The sequence below is a fragment of the Phacochoerus africanus genome, chromosome 16 (genome assembly GCF_016906955.1).
Source record: "Phacochoerus africanus isolate WHEZ1 chromosome 16, ROS_Pafr_v1, whole genome shotgun sequence".
Classification (NCBI taxonomy): domain Eukaryota; kingdom Metazoa; phylum Chordata; class Mammalia; order Artiodactyla; family Suidae; genus Phacochoerus; species Phacochoerus africanus.
The window spans coordinates 51519005-51542611 of record NC_062559.1 but is presented as its reverse complement, the minus strand read 5'-3'; the positions used below and the strand labels follow the sequence as shown (position 1 = coordinate 51542611).

Sequence of the window (23607 nt, the reverse complement as noted above, 5' to 3'; positions counted from 1 at the left end):
GTGGAACTGCATGACCCCTTGGTGGGCTTGTATTTTGGTTCTTGCCTTCCCCTCTTCAGTCCAGAGTTACAGCCTCGACCCTGCAGAAGACGCTCCAGGTCTTTTTCAGTTCAAATCCTCCTAGGAGGGCGTCTCCCGGCCCATCCTCCCTTCCCCGTGAAGGGAGTGCTGGAACATGCAGCCAGCATCTGCTCCCCCATCCCCCCCCCCACTGACTGTCTTGTTTGCCCCACAGAATCTGTATCAGAACAGGTTCTTAGGCCTGGCCGCCATGGCGTCTCCATCCAGAAGCTCCCAGAACCGACGTCGGTGCAAGGAGCCCCTGCGCCACAGCTACAACCCAGGCCAATTCCACAGCATGGCCATCAGGACCGGCCCCCATGGCGCCGTCACCATTCCCCGCTCCACCAGCGACACGGACCTGGTCACCTCGGACAGCCGCTCCACGCTCATGGTCAGCAGCTCCTACTACTCCATAGGACACTCGCAGGACCTGGTGATCCACTGGGACATAAAGGAGGAAGTGGATGCCGGGGACTGGATCGGCATGTACCTTATCGGTGAGTCAAATAGAGCTTAGTGCCCCACAAATAGCGATTTTGGCAGTGTGGTTGGGCGGTCAGCAAGTGCACAGTTTCTAAGTGACTTTGACGGATGCTTTACTAGTTCATTAAACGCGATCATTTCATTCGGATGCACAATTCACAATCACACGTGTGATGCACCGCATTCTAACATACAGAAGACCAGACACGAAGGCTTCACCTGCCACCTCTATTCAACGGAAGCAAAGCAGAGATCACAGGGCGAGGGGGGGCTGAACACACCTGTCGTCACCTGTAGAGCCCTAGAAGCTCTTCTACTCAGGAATATACACCATATCCACAACTAAGAGATGCCCGTGTGTGGAGTAATTTTGCTTTGTTTTCAACATAATCCCTGGCCTCTTTTCTCCTGCTCTTTCAACATTCCTACTGCTTTGTATTCAGAAGCGATCATGGATTTTATAAACAGTGAGAGCAGGCATACCATGGGCTAAGGAACAGTGTGCTGGCGGGAAGAAAAGTGACTGGAGAAAATAAATGTCACAAATTTGAATTATGAAGCCAAATTGACATGAAAAATGTGTTTATCTATCACACATGGTGAGAATGACACGTTTGCGCTGGTAAATCAGCAAGTAAGGTGTCACTGCTGAGGGTCCAGGATCAACAGGTCTTTGGATCAGTGTGCACAATGAAGCGTCTGTGCGTTCGGACGCACAGTGCCAGATGAATGTCCCTGAGCATCACAGACATCAGAGGATTAGTGTGAGCATTTTACAGCTCGAATCATTTTTATGATAATACTCAGGAGTGCTCATCTGACTAGCTGTCTGGGAAATATTTTTGGCTCTCGAAGATTTTGCTCGTTTGCTCAGTGTGCGTACAGTATACACATTCTTGTAAAGACAGAAAAAACACAATTTTTGAATTCACCCCAATGGTGGTTACTCTCTAGATTGGACTCCCAAATAGGTAAGATTTAATTTGCTTTAAAAGTAGTTCCAGGAGTTCCCATCATGGCTCAGCGATAACAAGCCTGACTGATATTCATGAGGATGCAGGTTCAGTTCTTGGCCCCACTCAGTGGGCTCATGATCCAGCATTGCTGTGAGCTGCAGTGTAGGTTGTAGACATGGCTCAGATCTGGCATTGCCATGGCTGTGGTGTTTGGCCAGCAACTGAAGCTCCCATTCAGTCCCTAGCCTGGGAACTTCCGTTTGCCACAACTGAAGCCCTGAAAAGAAGAAATTAAATTAAAATAGTTCTGGAATAAATGTTCAAATAGCATCAATCTAAAACAGAGCTTGAAAAATAACAGCCCACCAAGCATATTTTGTTTAGTCTATATTGCTTTATATTTGATTGGTTATCAACATTTTATTTATTTATTTTTGGCTGCACCCACAGCATGCAGAAGTTACCCGTCCAGGTTTTGAACCAATGCCACAGCATTGACAATGCCAGATCCTTAACCGAATGTGCCACAAGAAAACTCTTCAACATTTTAAAATTGTAGAAATTTCACATAGAAATCCACATTTCTAACATCTCGCGCAGAAGCCTTCAGTTTGGCCAGCTGAGCCTGTAGTTCTATGTGGTTCTAGTAAGCTGAAGTTACTAAGTATCAACTTTCCCATTTAGACTACCTTGTATCGTTCATTTTTGCCAGAGTCCCCTTCCCACCCATCTCTGCTTTAATTATGAATGTTATTTGTTTAGCACCTTAGGCAATTAGGGTTTGGGCCTGGGATCTGGTTTTGCATCAGCTCTTCACAGCTGTACCTTCCTGCAGGGAAGAATATCAATGCCATTTATTTCTCAAGTCAGAGAATAGTTGGAAGAAGAGCATGGTAGGGGGAAAGGTGGATATTTTCATCCATGGTGAAGGGATGGATGGGTCTGGAGCTTTATGCTTGATCCAGGCTGGAGGGTAGATCTGGGGAAACTGGCCATGAGAGCAGAATAGAAAGAGAGCCCCTGAAAGCCCCTGTCACAGAGGGAGGCAGAGGAGGAAATCAAAAAGGAGGTGGAGACATGCTGGAGAAAAAGGGCAAGAACTAGGCGACCAGATCGTAGAAGACAAGAGGGAGGGTGTCAGAGGAAGAAAGGAAGGGCTGGCCAGCAGCGTCAGGTGTCCTGCAGCTCCATGAATGAATAAGATCTGGGCTTAACATGACATTTTGACGGAGACAGAAGTAAACACAGCTTATCTTCTGAGAATCTTCATTTGACAGTTTGTTCCTCTCACAGTAGCTACACATATATAACTGTGAAGTGCTTTAATGCAAAATGCCAGCACTTTCAGTGGCATAGCCTTTCAAAAACAACTTCCAAAGCCAAAATTATCTGTTCATCTTAAAAGTTCATAATTTGTAAATCCTTAGTAACTCATCTGCCAGATTTGGGGTGCCTTGCCAAAGAGCAAATCATAGGACTCAGTGATTTCATCTAATCTGTCATTTTACAATTTAGGAAATGCCAAGTCAGTGGTTCCCAAGGACACACAGCTGTCTACCCTGGCGGCAGACGCCACGCTGACCATGGGGCATCTTGGCACACTTGGGTATAACATCACATATGACCTGTTCCACATCAGTGGGCAACTAACTGTCCAAGTGATGGCAGATTTGAGATGCTCCCAGCTCTGACCTCCAGAGCTCTGGAGGCAAATGTGACTTTTCTTCTGCCATAGCAAGTGAGTCATCTGGATTTGGAAGAAGACATGTGGTCTTACTCACTGACATGCTCACCCAGTCACCCAAGCTGCCTTTATCCAGGAACCCAGCAGTGGGATGATAACAGTAGCCTCACCATTATTTTCACAGTGAAATCACACTTGCTTGCCCTCATTTATGGAGGGGGTTCCTGAACTAGAGGAGTGTGATGAAGGAGTCTCTCTTCTAGTGACGCAGCATGGGGGAAAGATCATGAGGTTTCAGCGACAGCTTGACCTGGTTTAGAAACATACTCTTCCACTGGCCAGATGTGTGGCCTCAACCAGGTACTGTCGTCAGAACTTCAGGCTCCTTATCTCTAAAATGGAAGAAAAATATATAACTTTTTTCTCAAGATCCTTGAGCGGAATTGATGAGAGACTGTGCATTTACCACCTGTTGATCAATACATTGTATCTTGCTTTAACTTGCCAGGGAGCTCTGGTCTCTGAATGCATCATGCCAAGTGACCTTAATGCCCAGCCTTTGTGCAGCCTAGCCAAAGCCCTTAGATGTGTACTCAGTTGTTTCAGTTGTACATCCGAGATAAAAGCTTCTCATCAAACCCATAGGGACCCGGAAAGAGATGCTAATGGACAGTAAATAGGCAGGAGCTTATGATTTGGTCAAAAACAAGTACATAGAGGCAAATTTGCTAGAAATCAGTATTTCCAGGAAATAGTTTTGCAATAATTTATTCACAAGGCCTACTTGACTATTACAAGTAAAAGATAATTGTTTGTGGGGCCTACGCTTAGGGTTAAAGTTTCAGCAATGCCCCTGGCTTGCTCACACTGAGGGAACAACATTGTATATTTGGGTCTGGATACTTAATAAATTAAAGGATATGTTAAGATCCCTAATCACAGAATGCTAAACTAATTAGAATGGATATATTCAAGTATTTTTCACCTCTTCATTTCATATTTCAATATTAAAAAAATTTCTTTTTATGGCCACTCCAGTATATGGAGGTTCCCAGGTTTGGGGTCAGATAGGAGCTGTAGCCACTGGCCTACACCACAGCAACATAGGATCTGCAACCTACACTACAGCTTATGGAAACACTGGATCCTTAACCCACTGAGTGAGGCCAGGGATTGAATCTGCATCTTCATGGATGCTCGTCATTTGTTTCTGCTGAGCCCTGACAGGAATGCCTCAAGATTTAAAAAAATTAATATCTTAAAATGCTTTTTAGAATGATAGTTTTTTGGTTTTTATTTTTTATTATTATTAAAGTACAGTTGATTTACAATGTTTTGTCAAGTTCTGCCATACCACAAAGTGACCTAATCACATACATTTACCTCTGCTGTACAGAAGAGTCCCATTGCCCATCCATTCCAAATATAACAGTTTGTATCCCAGAACCCCCAAAATGCCTATCCATCTCCTCCTTCCCCTTTCCCTCTTGGGAACCCAAGTCTTCTCTCCTTGGCCATGATCTGTTTCTATTTGTTTTGTATTTTTTAGATAGGATCATCTGTTCCATATTTTAGATTCGACAAATAAGTGATATCATGATATTTGTCTTTCTTTCTGGCTTACTTCACTTAGAGTAAGTGAGAGTCTCCAGATCCATCCATGTTACTGCAAATGGCATTAGTTTGTCTTTTTTATGGAAGAGTAATATTCCATTGTATATATGTACGACATTTTTTTTTTTGCTTTTTTTGCTTTGTAGGGCCACATCCATGGCATATGGAGGTTCACAAGCTAGGGGTCAAATCGGAGCTACAGCTGCCAGCCTAGACCACAGCCACATCAACGCCAGATCCAAGCTGCATCTGCAATCTACACCACAGCCCACAGCAACACCGGATCCTTAACCCACTGAGTGAGGCCAGGGATCAAACCTGCAACCTCATGGTTCCTAGTCAGATTCATTTCCACCATGCCACAACAGGAATCCCAACATCTTCTTAATCCATTCATCTGTCAATGGACATTTAGGTTGTTTCCATGTCTTGGCTATTGTGAATAGTGCTGCAGTGAACATAGGGGTATGTGTATATTTTTCAGTGAAAGTTTTGCCCGAATATATGCCCAGCAGTGGAATTCCTGGATCATATGGTAGCTCTGAATTTAGTTTTCTGAGGTACCTAGATACTGTTTTCCATAGTGGTTGTACTAATTTTCATTCCCACCAAAAATGGAGGCGGGTACCTTTTTCTCCACACCCTTTCCAGCATTTGTTATTTGTTGACTTGTTAATGATGGCCATTCTGACTGGTGTGAGGTAGTACCCCATTGTAGTTTTGATTTGCATTTTTCTAAGAATTAGAGATATTAAGCATTTTTCATATGCCTGTTGGCCATCCGTATGTCATCTTTGGAGAAATGTCTATTTAGGTATTCTGCCCATTTTTTGATTGGATTGTTTGGGGTTTTGTTGTTGTTGAGTTGCATGAATTGTTTGCATATTTTGGAGATTAGGCCCATGTCTCCTGCATCATTGGCAAAGATTTTCTCCCATTCTGTGGGTTATCTTTTCATTTTTTCAATGGTTTCCTTTGCTGTGCAAAAGGTTTTGGGTCTGATTAGGTCCCATTGGTTTGTGTCTTTATTGTATCATTATTCTAGGAGGTGTATCAAATAAGATGTTGCTGTGATTTATCTCAAAGAGCATCCTGCCTATGTTTTCTCTAGGTGTTTTGTAGACTTATATTTATGTCTTTAATCCATTTTGAGTTTATTTTTGTAAATGGTGTTACTGTTCTACTTTCATTCTTTTCAATGTAGCTTTCCAGTTTTCCCATCACCATTTACTGAAGAGACTTTCTTCCACTGTATGTTCTGTTCTCCTTTGTCATAGATTAGTTGACCACAGGTACTTGGGTTTATATCTGGGCTTTATATCCTTTTCCATTGGTCTGTATTTCTGTTTTTTGTGCCAGAACCATATTGTTTTGATGACTGTAGCTTTGTAGTATTGTTGAAAGCCAGGAAGCTTGATTCCTCCATTTTAGTTTTTCTTTTTCAATAATTGCTTTGGCTATTTGGGATCTCTTGTGTTGCTGTACAAATTTTAAAACATTCTGCTCTAGCTCTGTGAAGAAAATCCTTGGTAATTTAATAGGGGTTGCATTGAATCTGTAGATTGACTATTGGGTGGAATAGTCATTTTGACAATATTGATTTTTCTACTCCAAGAGCATGGTATATCTTTCCATATGTTTGTGTCATCTTTGATTTCTTTCATCAACATTTTATAGTTTTCAGAGTATAGGTCTTTTGTCTCTTTAGGCAGGTTTATTCCTTAAAATACAATGTCTTAAGATGAAAACTAAAACTGTTTCTGTGGGATTTCCCTTATGACACAGCATGTTAATGATCTGGTGTTTTCACTGTAGTGGCTCAGGTCACTGCTCTGGTGCAGGTTTGATCCATGGCCTGAGAACTTCCACATGCAATGGGCATGGCCAAAAAATAAATATGTATAATTGTCTCTTTGGTGAGACACCTGCACACAGAAACTCCCAAAATATTTCCTTAAAGACATCAACTCTTGGAGTTCCCGTCGTGGCGCAGTGGTTAACGAATCCGACTAGGAACCATGAGGTTGCGGGTTCGGTCCCTGCCCTTGCTCAGTGGGTTAAGGATCCAGCGTTGCCGTGAGCTGTGGTGTAGGTTGCAGATGCAGCTTGGATCCCGCGTTGCTGTGGCTCTGGCGTAGGCCGGTGGCTACAGCTCCGATTCGACTCCTAGCCTGGGAACCTCCATATGCTGCGGGAGCGGCCCAAGAAATAGCAACAACAACAACAACAACAACAACAAAAAGGACAAAAAAAAAAGACATCAACTCTTGAAAAACCAAAGTTTTTCTTTTAGATTAGGCAGTGTATTAGAATATAGAAGAGCCAAAGCTGTGCTTTCTCCCCATATCTCCTGCCTACTATTTAGTAAATCCACAGTCTATCAATAGGGGGAGAATCCTTGGAGATTTTTCCAAGGTTTGGTTATCAGAAGGCATGAGTTCCTCTGGGAATTGGAAGCCATGCTATAGTTTTTCTGATGGGCTTAGCTAGTGGATGAGTTCTGCTTTCATTGATTCTGTGCTCTCTTGCTCATTCTATTCTCACCAGCAAGAGTGTTTGTTCTGTACTCTTCTACTATAGAGTCTATTATAGATTAGAGGATTCAGTATTTCTGATTCAATACTTTAATAACTTGCAAAGATCTTTTCTCTAGTATAAACTGTGGAGCAGGAGGTAGGAGTATACATACTAGAAGAAATATCATCCTGGAAATATAATCTTTTTTGAGAAACTTAATACATCTCTATTCTGTCTAAAGTGAGTAATGAGAAAAATTTAAATAGCACTGTCCTAAGCTAATGTTTCAGGTCATTGTTAATGGATACATTAAGTCTCATGGAGCTTCACCCTTTATGGGCCTTATTTTTAGCCCAGGTCATAAACAGAAATAACTGCTTATTAGATGTCTTGACACTGTTCTGAGGCCACTGCCTGTATTCATTTATTCCTCAAAACAGACTTTGAGGTTGGAATTAATATTATCCCCATTTATAGTGAGGAAACAAAGACATAGAGAGGTTAAATACAGTGCCTGAGATCACACAGTTAGAAATGGCAGCCTAACCTTCTTGCTCAAGGCATCTGTAGATATCCCTGTAGTCACACAAACATTGTTCCCTCAAAGACTTCCACCAAGACAAAGGAGGCAGACAAAGGAACCTCAGTATAGGGATCCAGGGCCTGCCTTTCCTTAGTGTGCTGGACAGCATGGCTTGTCCCCCATCATACATCCCAGTCTTTTTATCTTCTCCAGGGCCTTCCTCTAGTACAGAATCCGGTCCCTGAAAATGACATTTCCTAGACTTATGCAGCTCTGTTCCAGATCCAGATTTGATCCTTTCATTTAGATGCATCTGTGCAAGTTTGGGAAGGCAGAAGTTAGCTGGGTGTTTCCTCCTGAGGTTTAGCCTGTGCCTGCCACAATCACGTCTCTGAGAAATTAGGCTTTTCCATCACTGTGCCCTAGCATCCCTCACTCTCTTCGTGGGTGTCAAGAGGCAGCCATGTGATGGTGGCAGTAACCTACTCAGTGTGCCACTGATGGTCAATCTCTTTTTTTTTTCTTTTTAAGCCCATGCCTGTGGCATATGGAAGTTCCCAGGCTAGGGATCGCATTGGAGCTACAGCTGCCAACCTACACCACAGCAAAGCAGTTCAGGATCTGCAACCTAAACCACAGCTTAAGGCAATGCCAGATTCTTAACCCATGGAGCAGGACTGGAGATCAAACCATCATCCTCACAGACACTATGTTGGGTTCTTAATCCACTGAGCCACAATGGGAACTCGAGGCTAGTTACTCTCTTGGTAGGTAGATAGGCAGTTGCTGCAGCCTGTGCCTAGAATCCATTTCTCCAATACCTAATCTTCTGTATTAAATCCATTACTGCATAAAATACCTGGTCTGCTTCTGTTTGCCTACATCTGGCCCTGACAATACACTTGGATTCCCAAGCAAAGACTAGGATTTCCAATTAGCAATACATACCTTGGGGGAAGGAGTTGACCTCTCAGCACGGATGGTCTAGACAAGAAAACAAACTATTCTATTTCCTTGTGTGATATTTGCCATGAAGTGTTATTATTACTGTAAGGGAATGGGATACTCATCAGGACCAATTGGAAAACTCTTAAAATGTCTTTAAGCTCGTACAGCAAAATGTATCTTGTTCTCTTTAAAATGTGTGTTCTTTTGCCATTCTCTTCAGCCTTTTCTGATTCTTCCTACCTACTCATCTCCATCCTTTTCTCATTCGTGCCCTTGTAGTTCCTTGATATTTAACACATTCTTTTACCTAATATCTTCTAATGAAATTGCCTATTTTCTTGAATAAATCCCCAAATCTATTAGAAACTTCCTAAGAGCATAGACCTTGTCTTGTTCAGCATCGAATCCCTAGGGTTTAGCACAATAACTCAAGTGGGGCAAATCCTTAATATACATTTACCTAGTGCATGAATGAACACCCCCTTCCCAGGGTTATTCTATATGGATACCTGACCATGACTATTAAAGTGTGTATTCTGGTGATCAGAGTGAATAGATTCAGGAAAATACCTCTCCTTGGAGGACTGCCATAAGGAGGCAAATTTCTATCTAGATATAAACTTGTTATAACTGTACTGAAGAGCCAGGGAGCTAGGTTTTTGTTTGTTTGTTTGTTTTTGCAGAAATGAGGCAATTACTGTAAAAGACATATTATGCAATCATCTTAGTAACCCAGACAGTGCTGTGAGCACACACTCTGATTATAAAGACAGACAAATTTTGCAAACAAGTGATTTTCCAAGGGATACACACCGTCCCTGCCGTTAATGAGGCAGAGACGGTGTTGCTTGGCCTGATTGTCTTTGCCAAAGAAGAGGCAGCCGAAAATGTGCAGACAACTTAGCAGGTCACAAGCACACTTACCAGTTATCTCATGTAATCCCTTTTTAAGGTCCCAGTTATCACCACCCCACCCCACCCCCACCCCCACCCCCGCCTCATAAATGAGGACCTGCAGCTGCAGGAATGACACTATTGATAACTGGCACAATGGTCCTTGGAGTTGGGTCTTTCAGCTACAAGTTCTGCCCTTCTTCACCGCATCCCCTATTTTCCCAGTCCAGCCAGGTGCAGGAAGTGTACCTCAGGGCATCTCAGGTGCACAAAAGGGCAAACATGACCTAGCCCCTCTGCAGAGCTAGGGCTCTGGGCCTGCCCTCGGGAGCCCCTCAGTTCTGGTTGTTCCTCCAGCCACAGCAGTGGTTTGGACTCTTAAAATAGTTTCCCCATAGTTTCAGATCCATCTAGTTCAGATGGTTACTTTCCGATGAAGTGAAAACTTCAAGGACACCATAGTTAAGGTAAAATTCATATTCCTGTCTTCATCTGCACTGAAAACAAGAGTCTGGACCCCAAGAAGAGGCAGTTGGCTTAGCCTTCATGGATCTGTCCTCTCCAAGGATACTGCCTTGCTCTCTGGGTACCTGCTTGAAGGACATTGATGGGTTGCAATGTGATGATCAGAAGAAGGACAGGAGAAGAAAATGCACAGTCCTCCAATAGCTTGGACCCCATGTGGGGGCCTTACTCTGTTCTCCATACCCCCACCCTTCATCTCCACCCTGGTGGCTCCTTCTCATACCTAAGCAATCCCTAACCCCTGGTGGCCTCCGTCATTGTAGCGCTCTCTCAGAGCACATTCTTGTTTTCCCTCCTATCCCCTATTACAAGTTATAATAATGCATCTGCTTCTTCATTTAGTGTTTAAAGTGTGTGTCCTTGGTTGTTTGTAAGTTTTAATTCAAAAAACTAAACCCCATGGCCCCTGCATGGCAGATAGTTGGATCTCAGTAAGTACCTGTTGAATGCATGGATGAATGTATGACAGCATGAAGTATGGGTGGATAAATGCACAGATGGTTGCTAAGTGATGGATAATTATGGATGTCAAGGCTGGAGAAGAGATGATACAGGGTGATGCCCATGAGAACTGAGCCCCAAATAGAAAGTTTGACTGTATGATTTCTTTATGCCTCATTCTCAGACCCAAATAAAGACCAATTAATGGAAGTTTTAGGAGGAAGATTTTCACACTGAGATTCTACACATGTAAGAGCTATTCAAAAGTAAAATGAACTTCCATAGAAGCAATTATTTCTCTGTTTCCGGAAGTGTTCACGAACCAGCTAGATGATCACCTGCCAGGCATGTTGAGGAGTGAGGAGGTCCCTGCATTAAAAAGGGGGTCAGTCCAGGTGGTACCTGAGGCTCTCTCTCACCCTAAATCTATGATTCCAGGTGTTTTTCTTTCTGTTGAGCTGGAGGTGTCATTAACTCCCTTGTTCTTTCTTTTTTCTACATATGCTGCTAGCTGATGTATTCCTCTACTCTGCTTTCTTTCTCTCCTGGAAATACAGATGAGGTCTTATCAGAAAACTTTCTGGACTATAAGAACCGTGGAGTCAATGGTTCTCATCGGGGTCAGATCATCTGGAAGATTGATGCCAGCTCTTACTTTGTGGAACGTAAGTACTTTTCCCACTGCTGTTGCTCTGGATGAAGCAGAATTCAACTGCCTTGTTCTTTGTTGTGTTGCACTGCCTCCACTTAGAAATGTTCCATGTAAAAGACGTAGATAGAATGAGATCCTTAAATGAGTGAGTAGTGAGCTCTACAGCAGTTGGGCAACAGCCAACCCAACCAGCCCATTCCCTTAACTTACTCCCCGGCCCCTCCAGTGCTTTCCAACTTTGCAACATTTGCCCCTTCTGCGTCCAGTTGTCCAGTTCGGGCTCTGCTTAACCCAGTTCCTCAAGGTTCCTTATTCCCCAGAGTTTTGAGGCAATTCCACACTTTTCCCTGATCTTTGGCTCTGGGCACCGTTCCTCCGGATAGGAATGATACATTGCTACCACCAGTCTGTTTCTTTGATTCCTGGTAGCCTGATATTTCTGGATGTATAAACTCATCATTATGTATCTTATTGAGATATTTTCTAAAATTTTCTTCTACCCTTGAAAGTAAATCATTCTCACAGTTATGGAAGGATTTTTTTCATAGGCCACACACTAGTGCATCTCCCATTGCAGGAGGAAATATCTACACAGGCCTCAAGTTTGCCCCCTGGAGGACTGTGGATTAAAATTTTTAAGTGCACAAATTCCTTCCTGTGTCTTCTGGTGCATAGCAAGTTGTTCATTGAATATAACACTTCTGGAAGAAAATGTTGTAGTCTCTTGTTCCAGCTGCTTGATTGTCAGAGTAAGATACATGGTCAGGAACCTGAAGTTGTTTATTACCAGTTGACATGTAGCTCAGGAAAACTATCCTCTATCATATTTTACTCTCATTTTTATTCACTCTCATTTTCATTCACTCAGTAAACATTTTGCAAGACCTACTAAATTCCAAAGACTAGAGATTTAAAGATGAATGGCCCAGGGTCTGCCTTCTAGAAGCCTGTGGTGTCTCTGCTCTGGTAAATGACACACATGTCCCCTTTTTTTGCAGTGGCCCATGCGGAATGGGCAGAGGGTCAGTAGGTTTGATACTATCAGATGTAGAGGGTGTGGTTTCTGGCCCTTGACTTGGAGTTAGGCATGATGAGACTCCCAGCTGGAGAATGCCTTTTTCTTAATGCTTACCTCCATGACTCTGGTTATTCTCCTCTCTATCCCATCCTGCACATTGATCCCAGACAAAAACACCTTAAACCCCATTCTGCCTACCATCTGCCCCAAAGCCTCATGGCTCTGCTTTCTTACTACATCATCTGAAACCTCCCTGCCCAGCTGCCAAATCCCAACAAATCTCACCAACATAACATGGCCCTACTTCTCCATCCTCCCCAGCATGACCTCCTTTGCCCTAGTCATGCCAATATCTCCTCCTGTCCCACAAATGGCATCGTTTATCATAAAGAATATGGGCAGTCTTGATTTGGACATAAAGATGGGCTCTCACTAGTGGTACTTAATGTGACTTCCCAAATGCCAGTAAGAACAAAAAATAGATGGAAACTTGCATTCACAATGGATATTAGACATATTCATTGACCGTATGCCCCAATCTATCCTGGAAACTCAATGAGAGTCCTTCCTTACTACACACCCATTTTCTCCTTTTGGATTTTAACTAAATGAGAAATAGACATAATTTAGGGTCAGAATATAAAACTAGCTCAAAATGGTGTAGGCATGAACACAACTTGCAATTTTCTTTATCTTTGTAGTGTCAAGGAAATAAGTGTTAAGGATAATTTGGAGTCTCATGACTGTGTCATCAATCTGCATGAACCAGTGTGAAAAGGGGGTTGGGATTTTGTGTAAATTAATCTATCACTAGTGAAATTCCTCTTAAGGCAGTTTTCTAAGATTTCTGGGACATATAGAACTTTTTCTGCACATTCAGCTCAAATACAAACCATTTAGCATAATTGTCTTCATCAGCAGCATGAGGACATACTTTAAGTATCATTAGATATTATAAAACAAGCTCTGTAAAATACATAAAATATTGTCATAATAGAAGGTGTATTCACTCTATACAATTGGTGAAGTCACCATGTCCTAGAATAAACAAGTGGCTTGCCAAGTCATATTCAGAATAACTAAAAGTTGGACACCTTAGAAAACTGATATGTTTTAAAGTGTAAACTTGAGAAGATCCCACACCACAGTATATCCATTGGATAAGCGATATCTTGGTGGTTTTGGAAAATGGATGAACATGAAATTAGAAGGTGATATTTCCATTTTGCAAATATACCAGATGAATGAAGGATATACTGCAAATGTATTATTCTGCACAAATGTAACATAATTGTCAAAAAGTAAAATTTACAGAGACAAAGCTTGAGCTTGAAAATGATTGGAATATTGACTTGGCACACACATAAATCAAATAAATTAAAACACAATAATAATTACAGCTCTAGGAACTCAATGCATTGAAACTGTATATGATAATGCTATAAGAATTTACATTTTTAGGTGTTCTCTTGTGGTGCAGCTGGTTAAGGATCTGGCATTGTCACTGTAGCAGCTCAGGTGTTACAGGTTTGATCCCTAGCCTGGGAACTTCCACATGCTGTGGGCGTGGCAAAAAAAGAATTTATGGTTTTTTGCTTTGTGTTGTTTTGTTTTGTCTTTTTGCCTTCCCTAGGACCACTTACCGTGGCATATGGAAGTTCCCAGGCTAGGGGTCTAATCAGAGCTGTAGCTGCCAGCCTACACCACAGCAATGCAGGATTTGACCTGAGTCTGCAACCTACACCACAGCTCACAGCAACACTGGATCCTTAACCCACTGAGCAAGGCCAGGGATCAAACCCACAACCTCATGGTTCCTGGTCAGATTCGTTAACCGCTGCATCACAATGGGAACTCCAGAATTTATGTTTTTAATGTGTAATAATTTGCATTTTCAAAACTGTATGATAGAACAAGTACCAAATTAAGGAATAGGAAGAGATTGGATGTCCAAAATATTCTAATATGGCTATCAAAGCGTATGTGCATCAAAGCATCAAAGATCCTCTTGCTGTAATATAAAAATGCAGAATCTAGACTGTAATCCAGAAGGTTAGATAAATTTTTGTTGTGAATCAAAAATAAGACTCTTCACAGTCACTACACATTAATAGATATCATAATCTAATTGGTAAATTGTACCTTATTAAAATAAAAATAATTTCATAAACTTTGAACATTGGTTATATTTTAATCTTGAAGTACAACAGAAAGTCATTCTACCTGGGGCTTACATTAAAAAAATAAATGAGGTATTGTTTTATTTTTTCCATTTTTCTCTATTGTTTTCTGGCCACACCCATAGCATGTGGAGTTCCAAGGCCAGTGACTGAACCTGGACCACAGCAGCAACCTGAGCCACTACATTGTCAAGGCCAGATCCTTAACTCACTGTGCTACAAGGGAACTCTCATTTTTCTCTATTTTTTTCCTTTAATTATTTTATGAGAGTGGAGGTATGCCACTGACTACTAGGAATCTGTTCTAATAGCACATTTCTTTTGGAGTTATGATTCAATTTAGAATTAGGTAATTGCTATTGATTTCTATGCTTTTTTTAAGGTCTGATCGAATCATGTTTTGAAAGTACCACCAAAGTAGAAACATTCAAAACAAATATTTTCTGTGCTCTTCAAGGAGTTACAGGCATGATAAAAAATACAAAAGAAAATAATGCCTGATTCATTTCCTATTCTCTGGCATAATTTCTCCCTGGAGGGTACCTGGCTATTTGACTACAGTAATAATTGCTGTAATTTGAGAGCTATAAAGATGCAAATTTTAACACTGACAAAAGAAAAAAAAACAGTGAAATTTTAGCTTTACCTATCTTGATAAAATCTTATAATGTTGTAACATTATTAATAGCTCAAATGCTATTTTTTTATATTTTGGTTTATTTTTATCAAAGTATAGTTGATTTTACAGTGTTGTGTCAATTTCTTCTGTACAGCATAGTGGCCCAGTCATACATACATACATACATACACACACACATGCGTGCACACACACATGCGTGCACACACACAGTCATATATATATGCAGTCATATATATATATATATATATACCCAGTCATATATATACATATACATTCTTTTTCTCATTCTATCTTCCATCATGTTCTATCCAAGAAATTGGATATGGTTTCCTGTGCTGTACAGTAGGGCCTCCTCGCTTATCCATTCTAGATGTTATAGTTTGCATCCACCAACCCCAAACTCCCCATCCATCTCACTTCGCCTTGGCAAACGCTATTTTTTAATATGTGCAGTCAGGCTTCGCAAGCCAGTCTCAAGCCTTCAAAAGGAGGTACCACAGTCCTTCCATGGCACTTCTATCAGGAGTCCTTCAAAATCAGGGCTTGCATACAGAGCCCAGAAGCAAGAGGCAGTAATTCTATAAGGAAGGCATCTTCATCTGGGTCTTTGGCCCAGATGTGTTCTGTGCAGCTCCCATTTCCTATTGCTCCCCATGGGTAGCAGGAATAGAGTAGTGGGTCTGGAAGGGACGAATACAGCCAAGAATTTCTCCCAAAGGGACATCCTTCCTCTCCCCACCCTTGGGTCATGCTGTAATTGTGGTCATTCTCACAGCTGTCGCGGCACACACCAGGAATTTGCCATCATTTCTGACTACCTGCTTTGCCTTGATTTCCTGCCCACCTCAACACCGCCGGTCACCAGGTCCTGCTGCACCACTAGCTCAGTCCCTCACTTCCAGATATATCACTCCCTGCATTTGTCAGAAGAGCGAACCTCCAACCCCTTTCGGCACACGTTTCCAAATCCTTTTCCATCATGTCTCTCACATTTAAAAAAAAAAAAAAAAAAAAAGCGGCCCCTGATGACACATCACAGCAAATCTAAGCATCTAGTCCTGCTGTAAGTTTTCCATATCATCCCTGGAGCTTAACAAGGTAAAATTTACGCAGGTCAGGGGGTGGGATTTTCTTCCTCTCCCCCACACTTAGCAGGTAGCTTCCAAGTGAGAGGCATGTGGGCTCAGGGTCTACCCCAGGGTGGCCCTTGGACTCTAGATTTTGTTCCTTCATCTGTAAAGTGAAGTTACTCTACAGTCCCCACTGGCGACCCCATGAAGATTGAGAAAGCCCACGTGAAGGGTCAGCTACGTGTCCGGTACAGCAAGCTGTGCAGTGTAACGAGAGGGCTTTGGGTGAAGGATTTAGGTACATTGCTCCTCTGGAAATGGGCAGTGTGGTGTCTTGATGACAGCTGTGGATTGAATGGCTTATTCTGAGAGTTCTCAGAAATTCTCTGGAAATTCTTTGCAGCCAAAGTTGGAGATTGAAGGCCACTGAAGGAAAATCAAGCTGACTCCCCCTCATTAGCATTTCTGGCCCCTGCTTTCTCCTCTCAGGCAATGGGGCAGAGCCAGGACAAGCTCTGTTAGAGCCAGGAGGCTACCCAGGTGGATTGAGATTAGATGCAAGGATCCCATCAGGTCAACAATCCAGATGGTTCAGGTGCCACATTGTATTGCAATAAAAACACTTAAGTCACAAGTTCTAAGAAATTCTATGTGGGGAGACTAAATGCATAACATAATCTTATAAGGATCTGATAAGGATCGTATAAGGATCATAGTCTTATAAGGATCATAATACTTCACAGGTGTTCCTTTAGAAACAAATATGGCTCCACATAAATATTTTCTTGATAAGGGGCAATTTATTATTATCCTGGCATATTTTTATTATATAATTCCTGGGAGCCATGACTACCCCCATTTTTTACCCAGGTTAACACCATCCTAAAGGTAAAAAAAAAAACATGGTCAGAATTGCACTCTACAACTATCATAAAGTTATATCAATATCATGTATGCTCTTATGCACAGTTCTTTTTTTTCCCCTCCCCCTCCCCCTTGGCAACCACAAGTCTATTCTCCAAGTCCATGATTGTCTTTTCGGTGGGAAGGCTCATTTGTGCCACATATTAGATTCCAGATACAAGTGATGTCATAATGGTATTTGTCTTTCTCTTTCTGACTTACTTCCCTCAGGATGAGAGTCTCTAGTTATATCCATGTTGCTGCAAATGGCATTATTTTGTTCTTTTTATGGCTGAGTAGTATTCCATTGTGCATATATACCACATCTTCCCAATCCAATCATCTGTCGATGGACATTTGGGTTGTTTCCATGTCTTGGCTATTGTGAATAGTGCTGCAATGAACTTGCAGGTGCATGTATCTTTTTCAAGTAGAGTTTTGTCCGGATGTATTCCCAAGAGTGGGATTGCTGGGTCATAGGGTAGTTCTATGTATAGTTTTCCAAGATTCCTCCATACTGTTCTCCATAGTGGTTGTACCAGCTTCCATTCCCACCAACAGTGCAGGAGGGTTCCCTTTTCTCCACACCCCCTCCAGCATTGATATTTGTGGCCATTCTGACTGTTGTGAGGTGGTATCTCATGGTAGTTTTGATTTGCATTTCTCTAATAATCAGGGACGTTGATCATTGTTTCAACTGCTTGTTGGCCATCTGTACATCTTCCTTGGAGAAATGTCTATTCAGGTCTTTTGCCCATTTTTCCATTGGGTTGTTGGCTTTTTTGCTGTTGAGTTGTATATGTTGTTTGTATATTTTAGAGATGAAGCCCTAGTCAGTTGCATCATTTGAAACTATTTCCTCCCATTCCGTAAGTTATCTTTTTGGTTTCCTTTGCTGTGCCAAAGCTTGTCAGTTTGATCAGGTCCCATTGGTTTATTTCTGCTTTTATTTCTGTTGCTTTGGGAGACTGACCTGAGAAAACATTTGTAAGGTTGATGTCAGAGAATGTTTTGCCTATGTTCTCTTCCAGGAGTTTGATGGTGTCTTGTCATATTTAAGTCTTTAGGCCATTTTGAGTTTATTTTGGTGCATGGTGTGAGGGCATGTTCTAGTTTCATTGATTTGCATGCAGCTGTCCAGGTTTCCCAGCAATACTTGCTGAAAAGACTGTCTTTTTCCCATTTTATGTTCTTGCCTCCCTTGTCAAAGATTAATTGACCATACCTGTCTGGGTTTATTTCTGGGTTTCTATTCTGTTCCATTGGTCTGTATGTCTGTTTTGGTACCAGTACCACACTGTCTTGATTACTGTGGCTTTGTAATAGTGCCTAAGGTCTGGGAAAGTTATGCTTCCTGCTTGGTTTTTGTTCCTCGGGATTGCTTTGGCAATTCTGGGTCTTTTGTGGTTCTATGTAGATTTTTGGATTGTTTGTTCTAGTTCTGTGAAAAATGTCATGGGTAATTTGATTCCATTCAATCTGTAGATTGCTTTGGGTAGTATGGCTATTTTTACAATATTAATTTTTCCATCCCAGGAGCATGGAATACCTTTACATTTCTTTGAATCTTCTTTAATTTTCTTGATTACTGTTTTATAGTTGTCAACATATAAGTCTTTTACCTCCTTGGTCAGGTGTTTTCCCAGGTATTTGATTTTTGGGGGTGCAATTTTAAAAAGCATTGTATTTTTGTATTCCTTTCCTAATATTTCATTGTTAGTATACAGAAATGTGACCAATTTCTGAATATTAATCTTATATCCTGCTACTTTGCTGAATTTTTTGATCAGTTCAAGTAGTTTTTGGGTTGAGTCCTTAGGGTTTTCTACATATAGTATCATGTCATCTTCATACAGTGATAGTTTTACCTCTACTCTTCCTAGCTGGATGCCTTTTATTTCTTTTGTTTGTCTGATTGCTCTGGCTAGGACTTCCAGCACTCTGTTGAATAACTGGTGAGAGTGGGCATCCTTGTCTTGTTCCAGATTTTAGTGGGAAGGCTTTCATCTTTTCTCCATTGAATATTATATTTGCTGTGGGTTTTTCATAAATGGCTTTTATTATGTTAATGTGTGTTCCCTCTATACCCACTTTGGTAAGAGTTTTCATCAGGAATGGATGTTGGACTTTGTCAGAGGCTTTCTCTGCATCTATTGAGATGCTCATGTGCTTTTTGACTTTTCTTTTGTTCATATGGTGTATGACGTTGATGCACGGTTCTTAAATCTTGAGAAGACATTGTACTGTCCACAGCAATACTCCTAAAATGCATTCTCTTGTTTCACCCCAGTCCTTTAGCCAGGCAACTCCTCTCGCATTTCCCCCTGCCCCCAACTTCTCCATAAACTTAACTTCTGGTTGTAGATCACATTTATGCTGGTCTTCTTCCTGTTTCATGCACATTTTGCTTTAAAAGCCTAAATGATGTAATCTTGCTACGAGGAAGTTCCTGGAATGATCGAGGAAATAACCCAAGCCACTAAATATCCAATCACTCGCTCCTTAGCAGAACAGAGTGAAATGGCTGAAAGTATTCATGCAGTAATAATGTCTGGGCTTCCAGAAGCCAGCCTAAAGGTGCAGTGGTTTAGATGGAATAGGATCAATGATGCGAGGAGAGTGTATCAGTGGGAGGGCAGGGTTCCAAATGGGAGGACAGGACATAGAAGTGACGGGACGCACAGCAGACTCATCTTCAGTCTACCCAATGTGAGAAGCCAAACTGTTGTGTGCAGCCACCTCTTACCACCTCAAATTGTCCTTCACATCCGGGCATCACAATCCATCTTCAGTCCACTGAGATGCCAGTCTCTCAGTTTAAATAACAGACCATACAAAGAATGCTGAAGCCTAGAGTTCCTGTCTTGATGCAGTGGTTAACGAATCCAACTGGGAACCATGAGGTTGTGGGTTTGATCCCTGGCCTTGCTCAGGGGGTTAGGGATCCAGCATTGCCATGAGCTGTGGTGCAGGTCGCAGACGCGGCTCAGATCCCTGCATTGCTGTGGCTGTGGCGTAGGCCGGTGGCTACAGCTCCGATTCAACCCCTAGCCTGGGAACCTCCGTATGCCGTGGGAGTGGCCCAAGAAGTGGCAAAAAGACAAAAAAAAAAAAAAAAACTCTGAAGCCTTGTTAAAGAAAACAGCTGGAAAGATACAAGTAAATCATTAAATTCAGATTTGAATACAGATAATGCTGACTTCTAGCTGGACATGTGTCCAATTCTCTCAATGAGATAAAAGCTCTTAACACAAGTAAATCAAGGCCGTATTAACCCAAATGGAGACTTTTCTAGATTAACCTTGAGTTGCTGGTTCATTAAGAGCACATACAGATGCACTTGCCTCTCTGAACCCTACAGGGCTGGAGGCCTTCTGGGGACTGTGCTGGTCTCCAGGGGCTCGGATCTAGAATTGAAGTCTCGGTCCCTGCCCCGCTGAGGATGTCCCGTTCCAGGACGGGGGACAGCATGCACTTCTTCCTGTGTCCTGTGTCAGTGAGGGAGAGCACCCAACCTGGCTTTGGGGCCCAGAGTTGATCGTCACCCATGGATAAGAAGAGCTAGTAGGTGGACTTGGCCAATGGAAAGGAAAGACCAGCACTTGCACTGGGGACCCAGTATATAGAGGGAGAATTCTAGGCAAGGTACAGTACCTGAAAGACATGAGGGAATGAGGAGTTGAAAGCCAAGGATGAAATCCTGAGAAGGATGAGGAAGTGGAGGAAAAGGAAGAAAAAGCAGTGGAAGTGGAGAAAGAGAGAGCATTGGGTATGAGGATTAAATACGGCCACAAATTCCTGGATATCCCTCTCATCAAGAGGTCAGGCCTATGTCCCCTGGACCCAGGAGGGCTCTGTGACCCTGCACTGGTTTCCATGCTGAGGGGATGCTCTGTCAGCCTCCAGGCCTTGGCTTTCAGAAGCAGGTAGCTCCCACTTCCTATCTCTAGAACACTTGCTGTTGGAGCCCTGAGACAGCTGTGCTTTCGTGATGGCCAGGTGAAAGTTTGCATCGAGACAGCTGCGCCAGCTGTTCCCACCAATGACAGCAGAGGGCCAGCACAGCTGTTACCCATGGTAACAGCATGCAAGGCCCCAAAGGAGAGATCCCCAGCTGAGCTTAGTCACCCCACACAACTTTGAGAGATGATTGAATACAGAGCTTGGGGTGTTTTTTATAAATTTTATTGGAGTATAGGTGACTTACACTGTTGTGTTAGTTTCAAGTGTACAGAAAGTGAATCAGCCATGCTTATATCTATGTACCCATTCTTTTTCAGATTTTTTCCCCATATAGGCTGTCACAGAGTATTGAATAGATTTCCCCAAGCTATATACCAGGTCCTGGAAACTGATCAATTTTGTGTAGAGTAGTGTGTATATGCCAATCCCAACCTCCCCATCCATCCCTCCTCCCAGTGTTTCCTCTTTGGCAACCATAAGTTTGGTTTTGAAATCTTTACGTCAATACAGAGATGTTTTGAGCCATTACATCTTGGGTTCAATTGTGCAGTGTCACTAGTAACCATAGCTCAGGGAACCCAAAGGAACAGGGTCGTGGAAGTCAAAGAAGGGAGGCTCAACCTAGTGAGTGTCATCCGAGGACTGAGACATGATTTAGAATCCAGGGTGGAGGGTCCCCATGTGGGTGATGTTTGCAAAAAAAAAAAAAAATGAGCAGATGAGAAAGACTACAGGCTGAAGAGTAGGATCTGGGGCCCTGAAGGTCCCTGGTCCTAGAAACCTCTCAGTCCTGATCACCCCCAACCCCCAGTTAATCCGTGTTGATAGAGAAGAGGCAAAACGGATGAAGCTTCTTCCAGGATGTGTGGCTGAGAGAGGCAGCATGAAGCATAGGTTGGAGAAGGGCTTCAACACGTGTCAGGACTAAGTGGAGTGCGCTCTCCACATAAGAGTGCTCCCTCATTTAGCATTTACTGGCATCCACCTCTTGGCAAGGATCTTCCATCCTTTATTTTATGCTGATGAGAGCACCATGGGGTGGGTACCTTCACCATTGCATTTGAGGAGAAAGCTGAGTCTCGGAGACACGGTAGCTTATGTGGCAGGCAGCCAAGCTGGGATTTGAACTGGGCCTGCTCATGCTCATCAGCATCAGGGCAGGGTCTCTGGGAATGTTAGAGCTGCAGGGCACAGAAGGGATGTTGTTTTTTATTATTAAAGTATAGTTGATTTACAGCGTTTGCCAATTTCTGCTGCACAGCATAGTGGCCCAGTCATACACACTCACATTCTTTTTTCCATGCTATCTTCCATCATATTCTGTCCCAAGAGACTGGATATAGTTCCCTGTGCTGTACAGTAGGACCTCATTGCTTATCCATTCTAAATGGAATAGTTTGCATCTACCAACAAACTCAGACATAGAGAACAGGCTTGTGGTTGCCAGGGGTAGGGGAGGAGGGAGTGGGATGGACAGGGAGTTTGGAGTCGGTAGCTGCAAACGATTATATATAGAATGGATGAGCAAAGAAGGGATGTTTGATGAACTGAAGCCCATGAGGAGTTGGCAGGAGCAAGAGGCAGAGAAGAGTTAAGGAGTCCAGCCTGTCCTGGAAGCCCTTGACCTACTACTTCTGGTGGAGCATGTGGGTGGGACGGGATGGGGAATGAGAGAGAGGAGAGGCTCTGCAGGGCCTCTCTTCCTAACCAGAGTGGAAAGAAGAAGGAACAGGAGGAACTCAGGAGTGATTTTCACCTATACAAACGTAGAGTCAAATTATAAGCCTGCCAAACAGATTCTCTCTGTCCTTCTCAAAGCCACTCTATACACAGAATGGATCTCTTTTACTCTAAATCACAGACATGTGGTGCTAGAACCCACCAGGGCTACAAGGCCCTCCAGTATGTCTGCCTCCAGAGAGGGCTTCAACGAGATAAGGACAGAGTATTATGCCCATTTTAATCTCCATTGGACAAGGACAACAGTTTTCTCATAAAGGCCTGTGGCAGACCAGGGCAAACTGGCAGGAGAGTATGTGGGGCAGACAAGGGAAACTGACCTAACTAAAACACTATGTCTGGACCTGCAGCCAGGTGTCTGAAGGGCATGGCAAGCTCATTACCATAATGTCCAATTAGACAGACACAGCAGATGGGCATGAAGTGGCTGCAGCCATCCCAGGAGGGTGGCCTGTGCTTGCCCCTGGGGAATCTGGGCATGGCTTATAAGATCCCACCCATGGGCTGTCCTTTGGGGTAAAGCTGCTGTCCTGAATAGAGGAATAAAAGTAATAGCAGCAACTAAGTATATTCAAGCTTTCTTATGTGCCAGGTACCACACTGAGCATCCCAGAACTCCTTCCCCATTTAATCTTCCTGAAAACCTTAGGTGGCAGATTTTTTTTTCCTTTTTTTTTTTTTTAAAAATAAGGAATCTGAGGTGCAGGAAGATAATGCAGCTGCTCAAGATTCACAAATAAAAACAAATGGTGGGGAAGGTCCTGGACCCAGGCAGTTTCCCCTCTGAGCCTAG

General features: G+C 42.7%; 1 protein-coding gene across 2 annotated transcripts in view; it reads left to right on the top strand.

The window, feature by feature from the left end:
• Positions 1–23607, top strand: part of HECW1 (HECT, C2 and WW domain containing E3 ubiquitin protein ligase 1) — a 407661-nt gene that overhangs the window by 198327 nt on the left and 185727 nt on the right. Inside the window, exons 3-4 of one of the 2 annotated variants that reach the window (XM_047763338.1) lie at positions 236–560; positions 11206–11313. In XM_047763338.1, the coding sequence (XP_047619294.1) occupies positions 236–560; positions 11206–11313 (433 nt within the window). Of the gene's footprint in view, positions 1–235; positions 561–11205; positions 11314–23607 lie in introns of those variants that run through there. The other variant, XM_047763339.1, reaches the window with a different exon arrangement.